Source organism: Amphiura filiformis, chromosome 5 (assembly GCF_039555335.1).
Source record: "Amphiura filiformis chromosome 5, Afil_fr2py, whole genome shotgun sequence".
Taxonomy (NCBI): Eukaryota; Metazoa; Echinodermata; class Ophiuroidea; order Amphilepidida; family Amphiuridae; genus Amphiura; species Amphiura filiformis.
In genome coordinates, this window is record NC_092632.1 from 77525977 (window position 1) to 77551295 (window position 25319).

Consider the following 25319-nt stretch of genomic DNA (forward strand, 5'->3'; position numbering starts at 1 on the left):
ATTGGCTTCAATTCGGCCTTTATTTTTAATTTTTTTCCTAATACTGAGGGGGCGCATCCTCCATCAGGCGCGGATCCAGACTGAAGGGCACACGGGCCCGTGCCCCGCCCCTTCACGGCTAAAAAAATGAGGAAAGGAGAGAAGAGAAAGGGCAAAAATGAGAGAAGAAAAGAAGAGAAAATGGAGAAGACCGGGCGAGAAGAAGGGAAAAATATTTGCACGTAATTGAGTGGGCCCAAGCCTATATAGGCCTACTTGTCTGTGATTATTTTAGGCATTGCTTGAAGGCGGGTCCTCTGCCCAAAATCCTGTGAAATTACTGCGGGCCCGACACGCAGGGCCCGGCCACGCTTGATCACCAACATCAGTATTACGTGATATACGACGGACTCAATGCTGACTTCAACACCAATCCGTGCATGAAAGTGGCAGTCGGGACCAGTCCCGGGACAAGTGTAACTAATAGGCCTATTTAAAATTTTGCAAATTGAGTTCGCCTTTTTTGTTTTAAGCAATGATAATAGTGTAAACATGATGCACCAAATGACTTAAATGGGACCTTCATTTTGAAAAATTTTTCAACTTCTTATGCGAGATAAACAAGGTCACCGTTTTCACTTCTGTTTTGGACATCCGTATACTTTATGTTTTAACATGTTTAAGCAATATAATTAGGCCTACAGTAATATTGGTCTACGAGTGGCTTCAATTGTGCCTTCATTTTCACACATTTTCTACCTTCTCGGAGGGGGGAGCATCCCTCCTCAGACACCCCAGTGCGTATGCATAAAGAAGTTGCCATTTTCACTTCTGCTTTGGACACCGGGCCCTTTATGTTTCAAGCAATAATTGATACAATAGTGAACATTTGTCGACGAATGACTTCAAATAACAGTATTAAAATTTTCCACCAAATGGTTTCAATTGGGCCTTCATTTTGTACAAGTTTCCAACTTCTCAGGAGGGAACATCCCCCCTCTGCGTATGCATAAAGAAGTTGCCATTTTCACTTCTGCTTTGGACACCAGACCCTTTATGTTTAAAGCAAACATTCATAGTGAAAAATTGTCGACGAATGACCTCAATTGGACCGTCATTTCACAAATTTTCGGCTTTTTCAAATTTCAACTTTACACAATAATAGTGCCAAAATGGTCCACCAAATGGCTTCAATTAGGTCTTCATTTTGCAAAAGTTTCTCACTTCTGAGGGGGACACATCCCCCTCAGACACACCCTAGCCCTGTGTATGCATAAAGAAGTTAAGGCCAAATAAAATAAAAAACATGTTTCACGTCCGGGTTTTTGAAAAAAAGGAGAAAGAGGTGGCTTTTTATTTTTTATTTTTTATCGCAAAATCGGTGTAAATACCCATAATTAGAGCTATTTTAGCGTATGCAATAATGCCTGGAAAGAGGAGGAGGCCTCTTTTTATTTGTTGTTCTGAGAGATAGGCCCCCTCTAACTATCACAAAACCTTATAAAAGTGTTTCTTGTATATTAGCAAGGCTATAGAAAGCACCTCTACTTCCTAGACATATTTTTTGAAAAGTTATAACTGAATTTCAAAAAATAAAAATAGAATTGAAGAAACCTCAAAAAAGGAAGCGGGAGGGGACGTGAAACATGTTTTATTTTTTATTTGGCCTAACCTTTTCCCTTCTGTTTTGGACACCCGACCTTTTATGTTTAAAGCAATAATTTACACAATAATAGTGAAAGCTTGTCGACAAAATGACTTCAAATTGGGGCCGTCATTTCCCAAATTTTCGGCTTTTTCAAATTAAAATTGTACACAATAGTGCCAAAATGGTCCACCAAATAACTTCTATTAGGTCTTCATTTTGCAAAAGTTTCTCCCTTCTGAGGGGGGCACATCCCCCCTGCGTCGCGCAAGCGCGACGTACGTCGCTGTCGCGCCGATGATTCTAAGTTTGTGCCCCCCCCCTTTTCAAAAATCCTGGATCCGCCACTGATGTAGCCTACATCCGCATGATCAGTAAAACACCTATGCTATAATAGGCCTGAATTTGATATTCTTTTGTTTTTATGAATAGTATAAGCCATGATGCCGTATTTTTTAGTTTCGATTTTGCCGATCTTATGTGAATAATCTTTCATCGGCGCTTTTACACTGCAAAATTTTTGTCTAGCATGGAGATTTATGTCTTTCAGTAAACATGTTAATTTAACGTGTTTGTGCCAATCACGTATCCTAATGTCTTATGGTTAGTCAATACGGGTATGGGTGCAGGGTGTCAGTCCAAACGTCTTCAGTCCAAACGTCGTCAGTCCGAAGTGCAAATTTACTATATCTGGGGTTCGCCAGTCCGAAAGTCGGGAGCAGCGTGGCACACTGGTTAAGGTCTTTGCCTTTTGGTGCGAGAGGTCCGGTTCGATTCCCGCAGGGCCAAAAAGAAAAAAAATCTCCGCTCTCCCGTGGTTCATCTGGTAATGGCGGGGCAGATGATCCATGATAAAAGACCTCGTTTACAGGCGGTTCCGATCAGGGTAACGCCCGATTGTCGGCTACACTAACACAAAAACGTTTTAATAAGTTATATTTTGGCTTTTGGTTTAGGTAAAAACGTTTTAATAACATTAAAATGTCGGGTTATATAAAGGTCATGATAACGTTTAAAACGTTTTGTATGAAAACACACTGCAACAATATTTTTTAATGTTTTCAAAAAATTTTATTGTAAACTATTTTTGCAAACATTTTTGCCAAATATTGTGTCAATACTTAAATAACATTATGTTAAAATATTTGAACCCAGCAAACACAGAAATGTTCTTAAAATGTTTTCTTCAAACCTTTTAATAACATTTAAATGTCGGGTTATATAAAGGTCATGAAAACGTTTTTAAAACGTTATTGAAAATATTTTGGGCAAACATTGTTCGCAAAATATTTTTTCAACCCCAAAATAACATTCTGTTCAGAATGTTTTGTATCAAGTTTTCAAGAATATTTTTGGAATGTTATTAAAACGTTTTTATACCCTTTATATAACCCGACATTTAAACGCTTTTCTGTAAAACATTTTTGTTTGCTGAGCAGTAGATTATCAAAAATGTTTTTAAGGTTATGAAAACGTTTTATACTCTTAATATACCCTTTATATAACCCGACATTTAAACGTTTTCTGACAACCTTTTATAACCTTTTGCGAATGATGTCGAAAACGTTTTGTGTTTGCTGGGTATCTACGGCGACTCCTTCGTTCACCAGGCTGGTCACTTGTATCTGGCCGAAGTTTCGTCAGCGTTATCTCCTAGATTTCAGCTGTTAATGCCTAGATATGCCCGACATTAAAAAAAAAAAAAAGTCATTTTAGGTTCGTCAGTCCCAAAACGCTAGTCTGAAAATACAAAACACGTCATTAGTCCAACACTTCATCAGTCCGAAGTCTTCATCCGAAACGCCTTTCGCCCGATCTGAAAAGCACGTCTGTAGTCCGAATCTGAAAATCACGTCGTCAGTCCGAATCTGCAATTTAAGCACGTCGTCAGTCTGAATCTGAAAATCACGTCGTCAGTCCGAATCTGAAAATCTCAACACGCGCTGGTTGGATGATGCATTTGGCGGGCAACTTGGATTATAGTTGTGTTTTTATGTAAATTATTACTTTTTGCCTCTGGAGAGTATACAGCAACCTCAGGGTAAAACCTCATGCACAAAAAGCATTTCAGAGGTCAAGATCAACCCGAGTGAAAATACACACATCAAAACATGTCAAAATGGTTACATCCACTTTCGCTCGGACAGAAACCATTCTCCTCAAGTATACTGAATGCCAGAGCATCATTTTCAGAACTTTTTTTCTTGTTTTATTGAAGTTTGAAATGTTTTTCGTCCCAGTTTTCCATTGTTTTCGTTAACACAAAATGTGCCGCTGCCGACTTTGACTAGTTAACAATAACATGGTTAACATAACAACCGTAGCTGAGTTAAAAATGCGCTAAATAGGCCTATCGATGAAACATAAGCATACATTGAACTTTTTTACTAAAATTCACTTAAATTGACAATTCAGAATCAGCAGAATGGGGAAGAAAACAAAAATATAACGCAATCAAACTTTAAGCAGAAAACAACTGTGGTCTTCCATCCAAGAAATAGCTAAGAAATTAAAATCAACATGCATAGCCTAATAAACACGTGGTAATCATGCTGCGTGGTACATCATCGCCCCAGCCAGGCCCGGGATATGGGGCGAAGTTCGCTATTCAAGGTTCGCTATTCAAGGTTCGCTATTCGAAGGTTCACTATTCGAAAATTAAAAAGGTTCTCTATTACGAAGGTTCTCTATTCCGAAAACAGAAAAGGTTCTCTATTCGAATATGAAAAAGGGTTCTCTATTCGAATATGAAAAATGGGTTCTCTCCGAAAACGAAAGAAGGTTCTTTATTCAAATAAGTCACCGTGTTCTCTACTCCGAATATGAAAAAGTTCTCTATTCTGAATATGAAAAAGTTTTCTCCATTCCAAAATCTAAAACAGGTTCTTTATTCAAATGAGGCCCGTAAAGGAAAGAAAAGAACTTAGTGAGTATATGTTAAACAGCTTAAACAGCAAAGAAAAGATACCTTAAGGGACCTAGAATGAGCGTTTATGGCGTGTCGACAGTATTTTTGTGGGACATGAGAGCACCTCAGACGTATCGAATTGCATTCTGAATACTGAAGCATGTCTTTCTGATATCAAATAATTTTCATTTTTGAAATTCACGATATAATACAAATTTTATGACAAATTATTAAAATTTGATATTTTCAAATTTTGATATAACAGTCCTTGAAATAAATTTTTTAAATATAATGATATATTCTTAAAAAGTGTATGTAGCTGGGAGGAAAAGCCGACGATCAATTGAAAATTTTGACCTTTTATATTGAAGATATGGATTTTTTCCCAAAAGACCTATTTTTGTGTGTGGTGTTTTGGGAAAAAAAATCCATATCTTCAATACGAAAGGTCAAAATTTTGACCATTGGTCGTCGGCTTTTCATCCCACCTACATACACTTTAAGTATAAATCATCAGATTTATAAAGTTTACTTCAAGTACTGAAAAATATCAAAAAATATCAATTTTTAATGATTTGCCATAAAATGTGTATTACATTGCGAATTTCAAAAAAATCAAAATTATTTGATATCAGAAGGACATTCTTCGTATTCAGAATGCAATTCGATATGTCTGATGTGCTATAGTGTCCCACAATAAATACTGTCCAAACGTTCATACCCCACCCCTTAATGGACCCATAAAAAAGAGACCTCGGAGGGCCCGTAAAAAGCAAAGAAGAGATACCTTAGACCTAATGGACAAGAAAAGAGACCTTTGTTGGCCCGTAGGCCCTAAAGCAAAGAAAATATGCCTTATTACAAGGTATCTTTTTACCTTTTACGGGCCCCTGAGGTCCCTTTTCTTTGCTTTTACTGCCCGTAGTAAAATATGTTTTCTTCAATTTTACGGGCACTCTAGAACCCCGGGTAACGCAGCAGGTTACCCCCCCTTCGCTCTGCATACACTGGATGTAGGCCTACATAATGGTAAAATTTTGTTGAATTTTCAGTTTGACCACAGATATTGTTCCAATATCTGTGGTTTGACTGATTGGCAATACTTGATGACCATGCATGATGACGGTGAGGTGACTACCTTATAACAAATTGTATACAAAGTAGCTAATTTTCTATATTGTTCTTCACGTGCAAAACGTTGCAGACTCCACAGTTACAAACCTCAAACTGTTCTCCAAGTAATTTAAACTCGAAGAAAAACAAAAACACATGACACATTGGTAAAGCGGAATTGGTATTCGGAATAGAGAACACGGTGACTTGTTTCGAATAAAGAACCTTTATTCGTTTTTGAATAGAGAACCCATATTTGAATATTCGGAATAGAGAACCTTTTTCATATTCGAATAGAGAACCTTTCTAATTTCGGAATAGAGAACCTGTTTGTGTTTTGGGAATTTTCGGAATAGAAAACCTTCGTAATAGAGAACCGGTTTTTTTTCGAATAGCGAACCTTTAATTACATTCGAATAGCTAATGGTAAAATTACACGCTCGAAAAAAACCCTTTGGTATGGCGGACCTTCGAATAGCGAGAGGACCCCATATACAGTCAATCGTGAATCCCAACTAAGGAGCGGTCATGTGCCGTGCGCATGTACAAAATCAGGTTCCCACGTGTATAAATGAACTTATGAATAATTAATACCGTAATTAATGAGGGAAAGTACCAGTTGTTTGAAAACAACATGTCATCAGTATGAATGTAGGCCTAAATTGTTAGATAAAATAACGGTTGTGCAGTAATGATTAACTTCCAAAAATATTTCTATTTTATTTTACTTATACGCTTTTATTGTAGTATGGCCGAATCTTGCATCGTGGGCATTCGTGGCCTATAATTAATGCTAGAATGGATTGTTTGATTATTGCTAAATAATCACTTTTCTTTGTTTTATTTTGCAAATGAACACAAAAGTTAGACATTGTACACAGTTTTTCACTATTTTGTGGCATTTTCAAATTTCCGTGAGCAAAGCCCAAAATTCTGTGAAATTTCCGTTTTTCCGTATCGCGGAGAAATCGTGGCTTTAGTGTAGGCCCATTGTTTAAAGAGTTCGTGTTGATTTGAATTGGGTTTTTTTTTGCAATAGGTTTCTTATTTCTACACCATGTCTCATTAAGAAAAATTAGAAAAATTGTTGCGAGCGCAGAGAGCAGGAAAATAATAGCCTTAGAGCGTTCTATTTAAAAGGCGCCCATGAATGTTTGCCAAAAATTGCTTGCCCCCCCCTTCGCTCGCCAAAAATCCCCCACACACACACACACACTTTTACCCTCCCGCCAGAGCTCATAATTATTGCACAGCTAAGATATCCATGTAGGCCTACCCACACCGATTTGACGCCCATGATGACTTGAAAACTGGAATTTGTCACTATCATGGAAAAATAGAGTGATTCACTTTCTTTTATCATCAAACTTCTAGTTTAATTTATTTCATATTTGAATCCACACAATTTGGTTTGCACAACTTCTGGCTGGGTTTGGCAAGCACCATGTCAGTTCCACCATCGAAGTTATACATTTTCATGTTATAAATAGTAACTAGATGGTTTCACAGGCACACCGTGGACTGTACCACTCTTTCGACCACTCTTTCGACTGTTCGCACCCACCATACAATAGCCTGAGCACCCAATCCATTCAATTGTTCCGACCGTCAGCGGTCGAAATACACCCAATTCGACTGGTAGCCCACACAATCAACTAGTCGGAATCGATATTTCGACTATAGGCAGTGGTCGAAATCTATATTCAACTTGTCAAAATTAGTATTTCGACTGGTCGATTAGGTAGTCCAATCGGTTGAAATATATGAAGTATGTACGTAGAGATACAGATTCAGGATACAGATTTCGACCTACGCCGGTCAATCTCAGCTGGACATTAGCATGCAGTGGCGTAACCAGAAGGGGTATGAGGCATTTGTCCCCCCAGTCAGAAGCCATGGCTAAAGCCATGATTTCTCCGTGATACGGAAAAACGGAAACATTCACGGAATTTGGGGTTTGCTCACGGAAATTCGTAAATGCCACAAAGTAGAGAAAATCTGTGTAAAATGTCTAACTTTTGTGTTTGTGCCTGACCTCAGACTTCAAAAAATGTTTAATTCCCCTAAAAAAAGGGTGGACTTTTTTTATCCCCTTTTTATGGTCTCAATTTTTTGACCCCCCCCCCTTCGAGTCCTAAAAAAGAAACCAAAAATATACGTCATTAACAGTGGCATAGGCCTAGATTTCTTTTCGACATTGGGGATGGAGAAATTTTCGTTAAGTCCAGTGATTTCAGCACTTTTTTTTTTTTGCTCATGTAGTATGATGTAGTCATGGTAGTGGGTGAATTTAGTTTCAAAAACTTCCTACCCCGAGAATCTAATGATGTGTCCCTAATAAAGTTCCGTGCTTGAAGGTCTTTATTACCATTACTCAATCAATAAACCCAACTACAAATAGCTACACTTGGCGTCTCATAGAAAAGAAAGAAGTTGAAAAGTTGTCATGATTGTTGATTTGATCATGGAGGTATTTTGATCATGTTGATGTTATGGAAATCGAAATATTAACCATTTATATGCAAAGATATGCATATTTACATGCATGACTGATTTAAAATTGGGACTAGTACAGTGTATTATCATTTGGAGTCAATTCATTGGATTTCTGGCCAAACTTGTGTGCTGAATTGCTAACTAAAACGCGAAACGGCCGGAAACTCGACTTGACTCGACCAGGTCGAGACCCGGGTCGAGACGAGTCGACCGGCTATCATGGTATGGCAATATCGCATGCGCAGGGTTCACGTTGAAGACGTGTTGTGAGGAGGCCGAGATGGAAGGAAATATTTGGCAGTTGGAAACCTTCTTCGATGACATTCATGGGTAAGAATCTATTCTACTCATAACCAACCTTATGGAATCTGAGTATATTTATTTGAAACTACAATTCTGATTCACCAGTTTTCTACTATTCTTTCCTTCCACAATATCTCGCGTCCGTCAGGCACCTCACGTTGTCGATGCCACGGCCGTGATTAAAATATGGGGTAAATTTCCCCAAACTGTCGTCACTCCCTCTGGTATTTCAGCAGCCTATTAGATTAGGAGTAAAGCATTCCCCTTGAAAATCTCCATCGTCGTCGGAACCGACATATTTTAATATTAATGATATTGTGAAATAAAATACAAGACGGAGCTCGGATGAAACTTCGAACTCATATACGTGGTAGGGGATTTCATCAACATCCGGGAGTGGAGTGCACTAAAAGTTCATTGTTACTTACCACATCATACAAAGGCTATGGGGCCTGATATCAGGGTATGGCCGGCCCGGGGTTATGACTTATGACATGATATCATGATACCGTACCATACCAAATCAAGCGCTGAAAATGGTCGCTGAAGAACTAGCCCCAGCCCATTGCTTAGACACATTTTCAGCGCCATCCCTAGATACGGGGAATCTCCCACGGGACTGGGGAAAAGCAAACATTACACCAATTAAAAGCAGGGCCGTTTAATAGCAAGCCATGATATATTGACATAAGCTGACATAAGTCATGTGCCCGAAAAAGACCCCAGTATTTTTGGCAAATCCTACACCCTATGGTGACCCCGTTTTTTCAGCAGCATACATTGAATAGGCTAACCCCCCTTTTTTGAACAATTAGTCCTTAAAATTGAACCAAGTTTTGTCTATTTTTTTTTTTTTATACTGTAAACTTGGGTAAAATGCTATTTTTGATGTGAAATCTTGGACGCTCACATTTTTAGAATTTTCATAAAACATCAACGTTCAAGTTTCAACATAGTACATACCATGAACCTTCAACATGAAACACTTCGTCATTAGGGACCGTTCACAAACACGTAAGGGGGACCTGGTGCAAAAACATTTCATCGCGAACATTTTTTGCCCCGCCCCCCCTTTAGGGGCTGTGCAATAATTATGAACCCTGGGGGGGCAAGAAATTTTTGGCGAGCCAAAAAGGGGGGGCAATTAAGCGATTTTTGGCATGCATTCAAGGGGTGTCTTTTAAATAAAACGCTCTAAAAAGACATAGGAAAATAGTACGGAAACGCTTAAATATGCAAATTTTCCTGCTTGCTGCTTTCGCAACATAAATCTAGACCATTTAGAGTTCGAATTTGGGATCTCAAAAATTTGGCATGTTCAAGGGGGGCAAAGAATTTTTTGGCGGACCGAGAGGGTGGTGGCAAGCGATTTTTGGCGGGCCGAGAGGGGGGGGGGCAAGCGCTTTTTGGCGAGCCGTTTGGAAATTGCACAGCCCCTTACAGACCTCAAAAATTGCAGGGCCCACCTTTTTGACATGAAAATTGTGGTTCAACCCATAGAAAAGCATATAAACTTAATTTTTCCAGGAAAATTTGTGGTCATTTTTTCAGGGTCCCCTTAGGAGGGTCAAAAATTTTCAGGGCGATCCTTTGTGCATCAGCCCCCCCCCCCTTACAAGTGTTTGAAACGGTCCCTTAGTAAAGGATTAAAATACATGATACTACATGTATTACCATGATTATCCAAATGAAGGTCAGCTCAAGAGCTGATCTACATGTAGGCCTATAGAAAATGTTGAAAATTAAATGACATGAAATTACTGTATTAATTATATTACCCATCCCCCCCTCCTTTTCCTGGATTTTGCCACAGGCCTGCAATAAAAATTCAACAGTCTACAAATGTATTGTTAACTTGTGTTTGAACTGTCAATCACTTCCCTTTGAAATTCAATTAATTGAAAATGGTAAATAAACAGGTAGATATTCAACAATCATTCATTCTTACACTATTTTGAATTCAATAGCTATTCAGAATGCATGCATGCATGCATGCATGCATGCATGCACATATTCCAAGAAAAAGTAAATAAAGATGATGCAAAATGATGTGTGGTTAACATACAATGTACTAATACTAGTAGTAGTAGACTCTGCCCTCCTCCAACCAGTTGGATTGGTCTATAATTGGTGGTTTAACGACTGGTTGATTCCAACCAGTAGACTGGTTGATTCCAACCAGTAGAAGTGGTATATCTACCAGTTGACTTGGTGGTATAACAACTGGTAGAATTGAGTTGACTAGTGGTATAACAACTGGTTGACAACTAGCCTATCTACCAGTTGAGTCGAGTTGACTGGTTATTAACAACTGGTTGACTCTACTAGTTCCTAGGTGATTGGAAAGTGGTTGAAAAGTGATTGGAATTCTTTGTCTAAAAACAACCAGTACACACCAGACAGGGTCTAATTCTGCATAAAACCGGGCAACGTTATTTCTATAGATCTGCTGCGCATTCAAATTGCATTGTATTGCATCGTAATTTCATTTGTGTCTATGCTAATTATGTTTACACAACATGAACTCACGTGTTTTTAAGCAAATTCGCCGATAATAGGTGATCAAAAGCGATCGGAATGTTACAAAAGAGCAGATCGCATTCAGCTTACTTCATATGAGATGATCTTTGGAAATATACGGCATAATTTGTCTTGGTGTTTGCGGTATGCCATGCAGTAAAATATTAATACGTTGCGGCAATTCATGATTGACAACTAACAATCGGCGTGTCCTTCAGATCCTCCACTGTCAATTTCTTATCCACTCACTAATCCTCACAAAAGCTTTGTGTTGATTACGTAATGTGTGGAGGCAAATTGCAATAAGTACAATGAAATAATGAGTAGGGCGGGCTCCGAGGCGGGTTTCTTCTTCATCTTACGTAACAGTATTGTTCTCCAAAAAACCCGGAAGCTTGTCGTTTGGAGCTCTAGCTGAAATACAGCAAGATAATGTAAGATAGTAAATGTAAACCTGTATTTTAGCTAGAGTATCTCGAGCTAGTACACACCAACTAGTTGAAATTTAAGAGACAAACAACCAGCAATTTTTGTAAGGGCAGTAACTACATTTATGGGGTTTCTCTCCAGTGTGGATCATTTCATGCTGTTTCTTGTTTTCCAATCGGCTGAATGATTTGTTGCAATAACTACATATATGAGGTTTCTCTCCTGTATGAATCATTTCATGTTGTTTCTTATCACCCAGTGTGCGGAATGATTTGTTACAGTAGCTACATTTATGAGGTTTCTCTCCTGTATGAATCATTTCATGTTGTTTCTTTTCACCCAGTGTGCGGAATGATTTGTTACAGTAACTACATTTATGTGGTTTCTCTCCTGTATGAATCAGTTCATGTCGTTTCTTGTTTCCCGATGTGCCGAATGATTTGTTGCAATAACTACATTTATAGCACTTCTCTCCTGTATGAACCATCTCATGCTGTTTCTTGCTTCCCAATCGGCTGAATGATTTGTTACAATAACTACATTTATGAGGTTTCTCTCCTGTATGAATCTTTTCATGTAGAGTTTTTTTACCCGATGTTCGGAATGATTTATAACAATAGCTACATTGATGAGGTTTCTCTCCTGTATGAATCATTTCATGTACTTTTTTATCACGCGATTTTCGGAATGATTTGTTACAATAGATACATTGATGAGGTGTCTCACCTGTATGAATCATTTCATGTTGTTTCTTGTTTCCCAATTGGCTGAATGATTTGTTACAATAACTACATTGATGAGGTTTCTCTCCTGTATGAATCTTTTCATGCATATTCTTGTTTCCCAATTGGCTAAATGATTTGTTGCAATAGCTGCATTGGTATTTTTTCTCTCCTGTGTGTGTCATTTCATGTTGTTTCTTGTCACACAAGTTGCTGAAGGACTTGATACAATATCTACATCTGTATTTACCATCTTTTGAATGAGTAAATTCATGTTGGCACCTAGCGGATAAGGACTTGAACTTCTTGTCACAAAACTGACACAGAAACTTATCTTCATTCTTGCACTTCTTTGTCACCTTGTGACGTGAATCCCTCATTGATGGTTGGCAATCTTGAGATCTTCTTTTAGAAAGTCTTCTGATTTGTGGCTTCACACATCCCGCCTTTGGTTTCAGGTTTGGATTGCTGTACCAATAAGGCTTGATACTCAGCTCATGGTTGCGTAGATGGGATTTGTAACGAGGAATGTTGTCAATAAATCGTCTGGTGCAGTACTTGCATACAGGATCCATTAGTAAATCCCATTGACGCTTGGGTCGAATCATGGTGTCTGAAAGTATACACAAATTGAGATGTTTCCGAGAATTATATTTTGTATATTGGTACTGTACATGTTCATTTGTTAGAGTGCTAGGCTCGCGAGGCACCTCCAAATCCCAAAACTAGACCAGAAAATGTGAGCTAATGTTACAAAGTTAAGTGGCTTAAAACATCAAAATCAATCTTCAGGCTGTACATGGTCCAGTTGCCAAGTGTATAGTTTTAAAAGGTCTTGCTTGGAACAGAGTTCAGAAAAATTATTTTACATTATTGGGTCATTCCATATGAAATCAAGGAGGCTCCCCAGCTGACCCCCTCAGATTTGCTTTATATTTTAGTCATATGTTGTACCTGTAAAAATATTAAAAACCTGCAAATTTGAGGTCCGTACCTCTTACGGATTTTCTGTGGCAGCCATTTAAATTAGTAGGGGGGCCTAAATTTATACCCAAAAGTTGCCCTTTAAATAAATTTCATCTTGGGGAGTCTGTGCCTTCTTTATAAAAGGAGAGAAAGGTCTGAATTCTTGTATACACACTATCTGCATGCCCAATTTGTCAACAAGTAAAAAAAAAATATTTTCTGTAATTGCGCATTGTGTCACAGGGTCATTAAATATGCAAGAAAAAATGTAATGTTTTGTAAACTGGCAAGTTTAGCCCCCCTAAATTCACATTATTTGTCAGTTTAATTATTTTTTGTTGTCACTGATGTTATATATAGGATAAATACAATGAATATCCAAAAAATTGAGGTCACAACTCATTTACATTTCGAACAGCGCCCTCACAAAGATGAAATTTTTTCAACATTTTCAGGGGGCCCAAAGTCGATGTGGTCCACCTTCAAAATTTATAAAACATCATTTTTATATGACTACTAGTCTTAAATTACAACTTTGCTAAGTCCCAGTAATTGTCTAGGTTGTAAAAAAAAAAGGTAAAGGAGACGATCCTGTATAAACAGTGATCGGAGTGCCTATCTCTCTTTCATTGGCGATTGGGCCAGACTCCTCCATGTAATGTTGCTATAGGGTGGATCGCTACACCTCCTCTACAGCGAAGTCTGTTACCTTCCCAGCATTTAAGAATGCCGGTACCCATTTAAACACCTGGGTGGAGAGGAGTAATCAAGATAAAGTGCCTTACTCAAGGGCACAACACGATGGCGTCGCCGGGGCTCGAACCGCAACCTTCCGATTAGGTTGACTTCATATAAAATGACAAGCCCAAAGTTGACCATAATTTGACCTCCTTGATTTCATATGGAGTGACCCTATTTCTGGTATACATTTGACCATGGACTACAAAAATGCATGACAAATAAGTGATTTAAGTTGGGAAGTGTTTCTATTTTTTAGAGTAGACTAAGTCATATTCCCGGGGTTCTCAACTATGCGGCTGGCAGACAAATGACTGGACTTAAAACCATAATGTGACAAGAAAAATGAAATTATACCAATTTTGAGAAAAGAGGTCAATTTTGCTTAAAAAATTGATACTTTTTGGAGAACATTTATGATTAAACACCCTTTCTTCAACCAATTTTTAAATGAAATTTTAAGGTCATCAATAACCAAAATGGCTGAAAATCCCCGAATCTAAACTATGGCTAAAAATGCACTCAGAATCTGCTGCATATCCCATAACATCATTTCCACTGAAACAAAGTTTCTGTATTTTCATTGCATAAAGAATTATATCAATTAAGCATTAATTGTTGGAAGACAACTTGAAATCATTAAAATGTTTCAATTGAATACCTGGGTGGAAGAAGGGCCCAACTCCATCAAAACTGTTTTTGAGATATTAAGAAAAAACTATTATTGTCAACCCCTGAATTGCCTGCTATGAAATAAAACACTGTATGAAAACCAACACCAAATATTACTGCATCAGCCAAGAAATACCCTCTTTTGTGCATTCATTATACATATGTAGGAACACAAAGTTGAACAAATTATGTACTTTTAAATTTCCCATTGTACCCCCATTTTATGTAATTATTGCTCAGACACATTTTAAAAGGCCTACTGCACACAACCCATAGGTAGGAACTCACCTTGATTGTATTCCACAATGAACAGCACACAGCTCCAAAAGTAATTTAACTCCCAAAATTGCAGTTCATATTTGGTGTTTTCAATGTTAACTATATAGTCTGCATTATACCAGTGAGATTGCTAGACATCTGGCTTCAGGGTTGCCAAAAGATTTCAGCCCGAATCGCGGGTCAAATAATCGAAAAGTCACCCAATTTTTCTCTTTACCATTGGTTTCTATGGGGCAGGAAACTATCGGAAGTCGTGGGAGCCAATGTTGAAAAGTCGCCCAAATTTTTTCTTAACCATTAGTTTCTATGGGACAGGAAATTGTCAAAAGTCGTGGGAAAAATCTTCAAAAGTCGCCCAATTGGGCTACCAAATCGCAGGTTTGGCAACCCTGTCTGGCTCCTTAATTTCAGCTGCAAGAAATGAAAGCTTTGACAGGGTTGCCAAAAACTTTCAGCCTGAATTGCTCCCAAATTGTAGAAAAGTCACCCAATTATTTTCTTAACCATTTGGGACATGAAACTACAGAATGTTGCAGGTGCCGTTGTTAGAAAAATTGCCCAATTTTGTTCTTTTACCTTTGGTTTGTATGGGACAGTATGTGTATTGTTTTATCTTTGGTTTGTATGTTACGTCTGTGGGAAAATCTGTAAAGAAATCGCCCAATTGGGCTACCAAATTGCAAGATTGGCAATCCTGACTTCATATAATTATTTACTGTATAGAAAATTGCCATCAATTTGTACCATGTGGCTCTATGCTTTGTTCTCTGTACTGGTTGCCTGTAGGTAATGGGGATACGCATCCTGCACAAGAACAAAAAAAGACAAAGTAAATATAAGCATGTTTTCCAGGTTTTCAAAAAACAAAAAAAAGAGGGTTTTTAGTTTTTAATTTTATTATCAAAATGATCGTCATTTAAAAAATATTTTCATTTGTGTTTCCACTGCTGACAGACATGAAAGAGACATGCTGGGCATGAGAACTGTATAGTACATATTATAGTAAATAGTGTATTACTGTCTGTTCAATTAGCTTAGATTCTTGAATTTTTAAGATATTTGAAAAAATAAAAATTGTGGTCAAAGTCATCAAAGAAAAGTGTTAGCACAGCCTTAGACCTAACGTGATTTATACTTTTCAAATTCTAAAGTTCAATTTAAAACCCCATTTGTATTCAATTTTGGTCTTTTCCCGCGATATTTTCATAAAAAGCCGTGAGAACGTCGGGTACCATAAACTTTTTGAATCAATCCATTTAGAGCAATGGGGACGAATGTCACAATGTGCAGAGATAGTATTTATTCGACCATCCGCATCAGGAAGTATTGTCTAGCAAAATATTTGCCAGTAGGCCTATGCCTAATTTGTGTTGAAACCCTACTGATGAAACATTACGTTATTATTAAAATAGGCCCAGCTGATATAAATACATTCCTTGCTTATTTATTTATTTATTTATTTATTTATTTATTTATTTATTTATTTATTTATTTATTTATTTATTTATTTATATTCTAGAAGGTCTAAACTTTGAATATTTATTTATTTATTTATTGTGCGAATGGGTCTGAGAATGGCTCTGAGAAGGTGTAGGCCTATATTCCTATTATAAAACTACACATTTATTTTCAATTTGTTATTTCGTTTTGTTTGTTGAATACAAACTGAAAAAACTGTGAAACAAAAGAACTTTTGTACAAGAAAATATTATTTAAAACAATCGGGTTACAGAAAACAATTCTTGTAAAGTCACTGTATCTGAAAATGTCAAGTTTAATGCTGATATTCTTGGGAAGGAATGGTGGTATTAAACAAAACTCAATTTACATTGTAAACCATTGAAATAAAAAACGAAATCCATAATTTTAATGTCATTGTTTAGGAAAATAAATAATGCTTAGAATAATGTTATGCATAAAACGTAATCGCGCCATATAATTTCGTGTAACAAAAACCGGTGGACCATCATCACCTATAGAGCCTATCCAATAACTGGAACGGTATAACAATTGAAATGGCAGGACAGATTGGTGGACAGATTGTTTTGCTAAATTGGATTATGGTCTATGCCCTAAGTTGAGAATGGACCGTCCCACTTGATTTGTAAAAAGGTCGCGAACCCTTTTGGTGGACCCAAGTAACTGCCTAAAATGGGGCAAAATTGAATACAAATGGTGTTTTAAATTGAACTTTGGAATTTGAAAAGTATAAATCACGTTAGGTCTAATGCTGTGCTAACACTTTTCTTTGATGACTTTCGCCACAATTTTTCATTTTTTCAAATATCTTAAAAATTCAAGAATCTAAGCTAATTGAACAGACAGTAATAATTTTTTTTGTTTAGGTTGTAAGTTGTATCACCTTGTTACCACCAAATAGTAAATTAAAATGTACGCACAGTGGCTTTGATTAACCTACAATGTGAAACTGTCATTTTTAAAGGAACAGACCAGCATTGGACAATCAAAGGATATTATATATAAATATATATCAAAAATACATATATGTGGAAGTTGAAACCGCCATTTGCGTACAAATATCGGAGAAAAAATACTTTTATTCCTCCGAATCTATGCTAGTTGGTGAATCACGGAGGCCGCCATGTTGGAAGGAGTTTACATGTTTAGAAAATTAGCTAAACATGTAAATGTAAATTTTAAACAAAATAGAGAAACTATTGGAATTCAAAAACAAGTCAACAGGGGTGATAACAAAGGCTGGACCCTTTTAAAACAATTTGAAATTATTAAAGAAAAGTGGACACAAAGTTTGAAAAGTAGACACCATATTTTCACCCAACTGTCTGTACTTTAAGGGAAGGGGTAAGAACGTTTGGGCAGTATTTATTGTGGGACATTAGAGCACATCGGACATATCGAATCGCATTCTGAATAAATCTGAATGAATCTGATGATTTATACTTAAAGTGTATGTAGGTGGGATGAAAAGCCAACGATCAGTTGAAAATTTTGACCTTCCATATTGAAGATATGGATTTTTTTTCCCAAAACACCAACAAAAATTAGGTCTTTTTGGGAAAAAAATCCATATCTTCAATATGAAAGGTCAACATTTTCAATTGGTCGTCGGCTTTTCCTCCCAGCTACATACACTTTAAGAATATATCATTAGATTTGTAAAATTTACTTCAATGACTGTTATATATCAAAATTTTGAAAAATATCAAATTTTTATAATTTGTCATAAAATTTGTATTATATCGTGAATTTCAAAAATGAAAATTATTTGATATCAGAAAGACATGCTTCAGATTCAGAATGCAATTCGACGCCTGAGGTGCTCTCATGTCCCTAAAAAATACTGTCGAAACGCCATAAACGCTCATTCTAGATCCCTTAATAGTTTCAACATTTTAATGAATGGTGATGTTCATATTCTATAGTAAATTCAATGTATATTGAGCACCTCCATTCACTATTATTAAAGTAAGAAAGAAAGAACAGTTTACCAATCCAATGTGTTACAATTAAACAAGACAACAAATAAACAACTTGCTTATGGTGTGGAGTTTAATTTGTCCTCCACCATGTTTGACTAACAGGGTTGCCAAAAAAATTCAGCCCGAAATGAGGCTCAAGTAATCAAAAATTCGCACAATTTTTCTCTTGACCATTGGTTTCTATGGGACAGGAAACTATTGGAAGTTGTGGGAGCCATTGTTGACCATTGCTTTCTATGGCACAGGAAATTGTCATAAGTCATGGGAAAAATCTTCAAAATTCGACCAATATGGCTACCAAATAGCGGGTTTGGCAACCATGCTTGACTGACTTCAGCAAACGCAAATGTCACTTAGCTTGACCTACATGTATAGACCTACTGTGCAAGGGTCCTATTCTCCAAAGAAGTGATGATGTAACAGGATTATTTACCGTAGCAATAGATGAAAACAATTTTTGAATATATCACCATGCACTATAAACTGAGATGCAAAAGGGGGTGTTTTCAAAGTTCACCGACGAGCATGAGTACCCGCGGAGTGCCAGAACTGGATGTTGAATACAATACAGTTCTTTTCAAAGATACTAATCATTCTATAGATGAGTTGACTTCTGACGTCAATGCATGGCAGTATGCACTTGCATCATGACAATTTCCTTCGTTTTTAACCTGACGGTATGCGCGCGCATCATATTTTGTACAGGGCTCGTGTTTTTTAAAACTCCTGCCATATAACAATAAGGCTATTGAACAGTGTAGTGGTTGCATGGAGTTCACTCAAGCATATCGATATACCAGTCCCTTGCCTTTGTTGATAAACATTGAGGTCAACTCATCTATAGAATTACTATCCAGGGCCGATATTCATAAAGCCTTGCTAAATTAGCAACCAACTAGTGCTTAGCAAGATGCTAAATCCACTAGTTGATAGCTACGTAGCAATCAACTAATTTCTTATTCATAAAACCTTGCTAAACACTTTGCTAACTAGCTATCAACTAGAAATATTTAGCTGATAACTTATTTGGGTGTTTTGGGTGCTATGGCCTTCAACAGTTGTGTAACATCTAATACAATATGCTTATATAATACATGTCTATTATACTTGAGCTCTGAACCACAGTCAAAATGATCAAAATGTAATGACTCATTGCTGATGGTCTTCATTGAGATTTCGTTAATAAAATTACATGTGTATTTTGTAAGCTATATAGGCCTACAAGGTTGTTACGGCAAATTAAATTAAAAAGATACTCTGAACAAGTAAAGTTCATATACATGTTAAGTCCTTGGTTTGTTGTAAAAACATACTATACATACTATATTGCTTCATCAAATAGAAAACAACATGCATCCACTTAACGCTGCTCATTTAGCTTCATGAGCAACACTGTGTAAATAATATTAGATAATTTAATAGCATATGATATATCTTGCTTGTTGTCCTGACAAAAGCCAAGCATGATTTATCTTTATCAAATTGACATATAATTTGTTATTGAAAATAAGTCATGCATCTTTACCAAAGAGAACATTGGTAACATGTCTCCAAAATATATATTTTACGTATCAAACAATTGAACAGAATTGCTTCGATTGAACATATCTGCTTAACTAAAGATTACTTGCTATATCATAATCATTTTACTTGTGCAAATTTGGTTAAACAATACTGGCTTAGTTCAATGTTTATTCATTCACCCTAAATTTGTTGTGTGTTTTTAAGACAGTTTCTTATGTGTAAAACACACTGAAGACCTCAGAAACAGAATATTCTGAGAACATTATTTTTCATAATTGACAACAGTTAATATGAAATTAAAACAATAAATCATGTCAAACTTAGTTCAAAATCATTAAGACTAGTTGTCAACTAGTGACTTAGCGCTGCCCCAGATCAACTCTAAGTTTTGGCAAAATTTTAGAATGTTGCTAACTCTAACTGGGTTTTATGAATAAGAATTAGCAATCAGCTAGGCTTAGCAGCTTGCTAAAGTCAATTTTAGCTGTCAACTAGGCCTAAGCGTGGTTTTATGAATATCAGCCCTGGGCCGATATTCATAAAGCCTTGCTAAATTAGCAACCAACTAGTGCTTAGCAAGATGCTAAATCCACTAGTTGATAGCCACGTAGCAATCAACTAATTTCTTATTCATAAAACCTTGCTAAACACTTTGCTAACTAGCTATCAACTAGAAATATTTAGCTGATAACTTATTTGGGTGTTTTGGGTGCTATGGCCTTCAACAGTTGTGTAACATCTAATACAATAGGCTTATATAATACATGTCTATTATACTTGAGCTCTGAACCACAGTCAAAATGATCAAAATGTAATGACTCATTGCCGATGGTCTTCATTGAGATTTCGTTAATAAAATTACATGTGTATTTTGTAAGCTATATAGGCCTACAAGGTTGTTACGGCAAATCATAACAAAATGTTCACCATGAGTAAGCCTTCAAATAAGCGTCCGAGAAAGAACAACTTATCGGAAGTTGAAGCTCTATTTCTTAGCGATAAATATGAAGAATTTAAGTCAATAATTGATGCAAAGCAAGCAGCAAGTTTAAAGTGTTATGTATCTTTAATGTGCCGATTAAATTAATATCAATTATAATCGGCTCACTTTTTGAAACTTGAAAAAGATACTGATTTAAACTTTGTCATAATGCAAATGTTAGCATTAACATTAATTAATATTAATGTTATTATATATTATTTATTAATATTTAATATTAAATTTTAATATAATATTTAATATTAATTATTAATATAATTAATATTAATAATATTATTAATTAATATAATTATATATTAATATTTAGCAAGTTTAAAAAGCCCCCACCTCGGCTCACTTTTTGAAACTTGGTCCCATTTGTAAAAGATACTGATTTAATCTTTGTCATAATTATCAACTTAAAACATTTCCAGAAGTGTTATGTATCTTTAATGTGCCGATGCGATATTAAGTTGTTAGCATTTTGGAACGATCAGAAAGGTTATTATGTTGTTCTTGGCCAATATCCTATATGTTTTGTTTTATAATAATTATTAAGTTCATGACCAATGATTGAATTAAACGAATAACAAGTAGGCATGTTAATGGCAATGATGCTATTGTTTAAACGTTAAAAACACCGATTTGCTGTTGATATTCAAAATGGGACCAAGTTTCAAAAAGTGAGCCGAGGTGGGGGCTTTTTAAACTTGCTGCTTTCTTTAATATATTAATAATATTATTTAATAATATTAATATTATTACTGCATATTATATATTAATTAATATTATTAATTAATATTAATATTAATTAATGTTAATATTAATAATATGCAGTTTATATTAAAATATCAATTATTAAGTTGTTAGCATTTGCATTAATATGCAAATGCTTAATATTATTAATATTAATATTAATTTATAATTATTTTAAGAAAATATTAATATTAATATTATGCAAATGCAGACTGACTAGTTGTCAACTAGTGACTTAGCGCTGCCCCAGATCAACTCTAAGTTTTGGCAACATTTTAGAATGTTGCTAACTCTAACTGGGTTTTATGAATAAGAATTAGCAATCAGCTAGGCTTAGCAGCTTGCTAAAGTCAATTTTAGCTGTCAACTAGGCCTAAGCGTGGTTTTATGAATATCAGCCCAGGGCCGATATTCATAAAGCCTTGCTAAATTAGCAACCAACTAGTGCTTAGCAAGATTCTAAATCCACTAGTTGATAGCTACGTAGCAATCAACTAATTTCTTATTCATAAAACCTTGCTAAACACTTTGCTAACTAGCTATCAACTAGAAATATTTAGCTGATAACTTATTTGGGTGTTTTGGGTGCTATGGCCTTCAACAGTTGTGTAACATCTAATACAATAGGCTTATATAATACATGTCTATTATACTTGAGCTCTGAACCACAGTCAAAATGATCAGAATGTAATGACTCATTGCTGATGGTCTTCACACCGGGGCACTTCAATTTGAAATGGATATAGGTGTAGGGCTGGCACTTTCGCACTAAGGGGCATTCGGTGAGAGCAAAATGTAAAAAATATGGGGTCATTGGGTGAGAGCATGATTTTTGCATTCGGTGAGAGCAAAAGGTAAAAAATATGGGGTCATTGGGTGAGAACATGACCTTTTTTTAAATGGAATCTTTGGGTGAGAGCCGAAAAAGCGCCATAAAAACCTCGAAAATCGAATTTCTAGTTCTAAATGGCTTCAAATTTCATTGTTTTTTCAAAATAAGTAACAAAATCAGTGAGAAATGAAAGTTGCTGTTCAAATTGAACTTATAAGGGTCTTTGGGTGAGATATAAAAGTGAAAAATATGGGGTCCTCGGGTGACAGAGCATGTGTTCGTAAAAAAAAATATGGGGTCTTTGGGTGACAGCGATGCTGAAAAAGGGGGTCTTAACAGCCCTACATACGCGTCACCTCCAAAGTTGGAGTGCCCCCCCGGGGGTCTTCATTGAGATTTCGTTAATAAAATTACATGTGTATTTTGTAAGCTATATAGGCCTACAAGGTTGTTACGGCAAATTAAATTAAAAAAGATACTCTGAACAAGTAAAGTTCATATACATGTTAAGTCCTTGGTTTGTTGTAAAAACATACTATACATACTATATGTGACATGATCTGGTCCATGGGGGCCAAAGGCGGCAAATTTGAAACTGAGATAAAGGCAAAAATATGGAACAAAAAACAATAAAATACATAAGAAAACAGACATCACAAAACTTCATAACTTTAGAACCAAGTATGCTAGAGTTTAGCTGTTTTCAGTATTAGGTAGCCTATCATTTGTACAAGGTCATAATTACAGTAACTCAATTTTCAAAATGCCTCCTTTGGCCCCCCTTGGACCAGATCGTGTCACATATTGCTTCATCAAATAGAAAACAACATGCATCCACTTAACGCTGCTCATTTAGCTTCATGAGCAACACTGTGTAAATAATATTAGATAATTTAATAGCATATGATATATCTTGCTTGTTGTCCTGACAAAAGCCAAGCATGATTTATCTTTATCAAATTGACATATAATTTGTTATTGAAAATAAGTCATGCATCTTTACCAAAGAGAACATTGGTAACATGTCTCCAAAATATATATTTTACGTATCAAACAATTGAACAGAATTGCTTCGATTGAACATATCTGCTTAACTAAAGATTACTTGCTATATCATAATCATTTTTCTTGTGCAAATTTGGTTAAACAATACTGGCTTAGTTCAATGTTTATTCATTCACCCTAAATTTGTTGTGTGTTTTTAAGACAGTTTCTTATGTGTAAAACACACTGAAGACCTCAGAAACAGAATATTCTGAGAACATTATTTTTCATAATTGACAACAGTTAATATGAAATTAAAACAATAAATCATGTCAAACTTAGTTCAAAATCATTAAGACTAGTTGTCAACTAGTGACTTAGCGCTGCCCCAGATCAACTCTAAGTTTTGGCAAAATTTTAGAATGTTGCTAACTCTAACTGGGTTTTATGAATAAGAATTAGCAATCAGCTAGGCTTAGCAGCTTGCTAAAGTCAATTTTAGCTGTCAACTATCAGCCCCGAGCCGATATTCATAAAGCCTTGCTAAATTAGCAACCAACTAGTGCTTAGCAAGATGTTAAATCCACTAGTTGATAGCTACGTAGCAATCAACTAATTTCTTATTCATAAAACCTTGCTAAACACTTTGCTAACTAGCTATCAACTAGAAATATTTAGCTGATAACTTATTTGGGTGTTTTGGGTGCTATGGCCTTCAACAGTTGTGTAACATCTAATACAATAGGCTTATATAATACATGTCTATTATACTTGAGCTCTGAACCACAGTCAAAATGATCAAAATGTAATGACTCATTGCCGATGGTCTTCATTGAGATTTCGTTAATAAAATTACATGTGTATTTTGTAAGCTATATAGGCCTACAAGGTTGTTACGGCAAATCATAACAAAATGTTCACCATGAGTAAGCCTTCAAATAAGCGTCCGAGAAAGAACAACTTCTCGGAAGTTGAAGCTCTATTTCTTAGCGATAAATATGAAGAATTTAAGTCAATAATTGATGCAAAGCAAGCAGCAAGTTTAAAGTGTTATGTATCTTTAATGTGCCGATTAAATTAATATCAATTATAATCGGCTCACTTTTTGAAACTTGAAAAAGATACTGATTTAAACTTTGTCATAATGCAAATGTTAGCATTAACATTAATTAATATTAATGTTATTATATATTATTTATTAATATTTAATATTAAATTTTAATATAATATTTAATATTAATTATTAATATAATTAATATTAATAATATTATTAATTAATATAATTATATATTAATATTTAGCAAGTTTAAAAGCCCCCACCTCGGCTCACTTTTTGAAACTTGGTCCCATTTGTAAAAGATACTGATTTAATCTTTGTCATAATTATCAACTTAAAACATTTTTAGAAGTGTTATGTATCTTTAATGTGCCGATGCGATATTAAGTTGTTAGCATTTTGGAGCGATCAGAAAGGTTATTATGTTGTTCTTGGCCAATATCCTATATGTTTTGTTTTATAATAATTATTAAGTTCATGACCAATGATTGAATTAAACGAATAACAAGTAGGCATGTTAATGGCAATGATGCTATTGTTTAAACGTTAAAAACACCGATTTGCTGTTGATATTCAAAATGGGACCAAGTTTCAAAAAGTGAGCCGAGGTGGGGGCTTTTTAAACTTGCTGCTTTCTTTAATATATTAATAATATTATTTAATAATATTAATATTATTACTGCATATTATATATTAATTAATATTATTAATTAATATTAATATTAATTAATGTTAATATTAATAATATGCAGTTTATATTAAAATATCAATTATTAAGTTGTTAGCATTTGCATTAATATGCAAATGCTTAATATTATTAATATTAATATTAATTTATAATTATTTTAAGAAAATATTAATATTAATATTATGCAAATGCAGACTGACTAGTTGTCAACTAGTGACTTAGCGCTGCCCCAGATCAACTCTAAGTTTTGGCAACATTTTAGAATGTT

At 35.5% G+C, this 25319-nt stretch overlaps 2 protein-coding genes across 2 annotated transcripts in view; one reads left to right on the top strand and one right to left on the bottom strand.

Annotated features, from left to right (window-relative positions):
- LOC140152403 (ral GTPase-activating protein subunit alpha-1-like) overlaps nt 1-25319 on the top strand; it is a 210080-nt gene that overhangs the window by 117607 nt on the left and 67154 nt on the right. The window lies entirely within an intron of this gene.
- On the bottom strand, nt 11470-15576 carry LOC140151712 (uncharacterized). The gene is made up of 2 exons (XM_072174049.1): nt 14780-15576; nt 11470-12728 (listed from the first exon to the last, which is right to left on the bottom strand). Exon 2 carries the CDS (start codon nt 12721-12723, stop codon nt 11470-11472), a length of 1254 nt encoding a protein of 417 aa, XP_072030150.1. The 5' UTR covers nt 12724-12728; nt 14780-15576.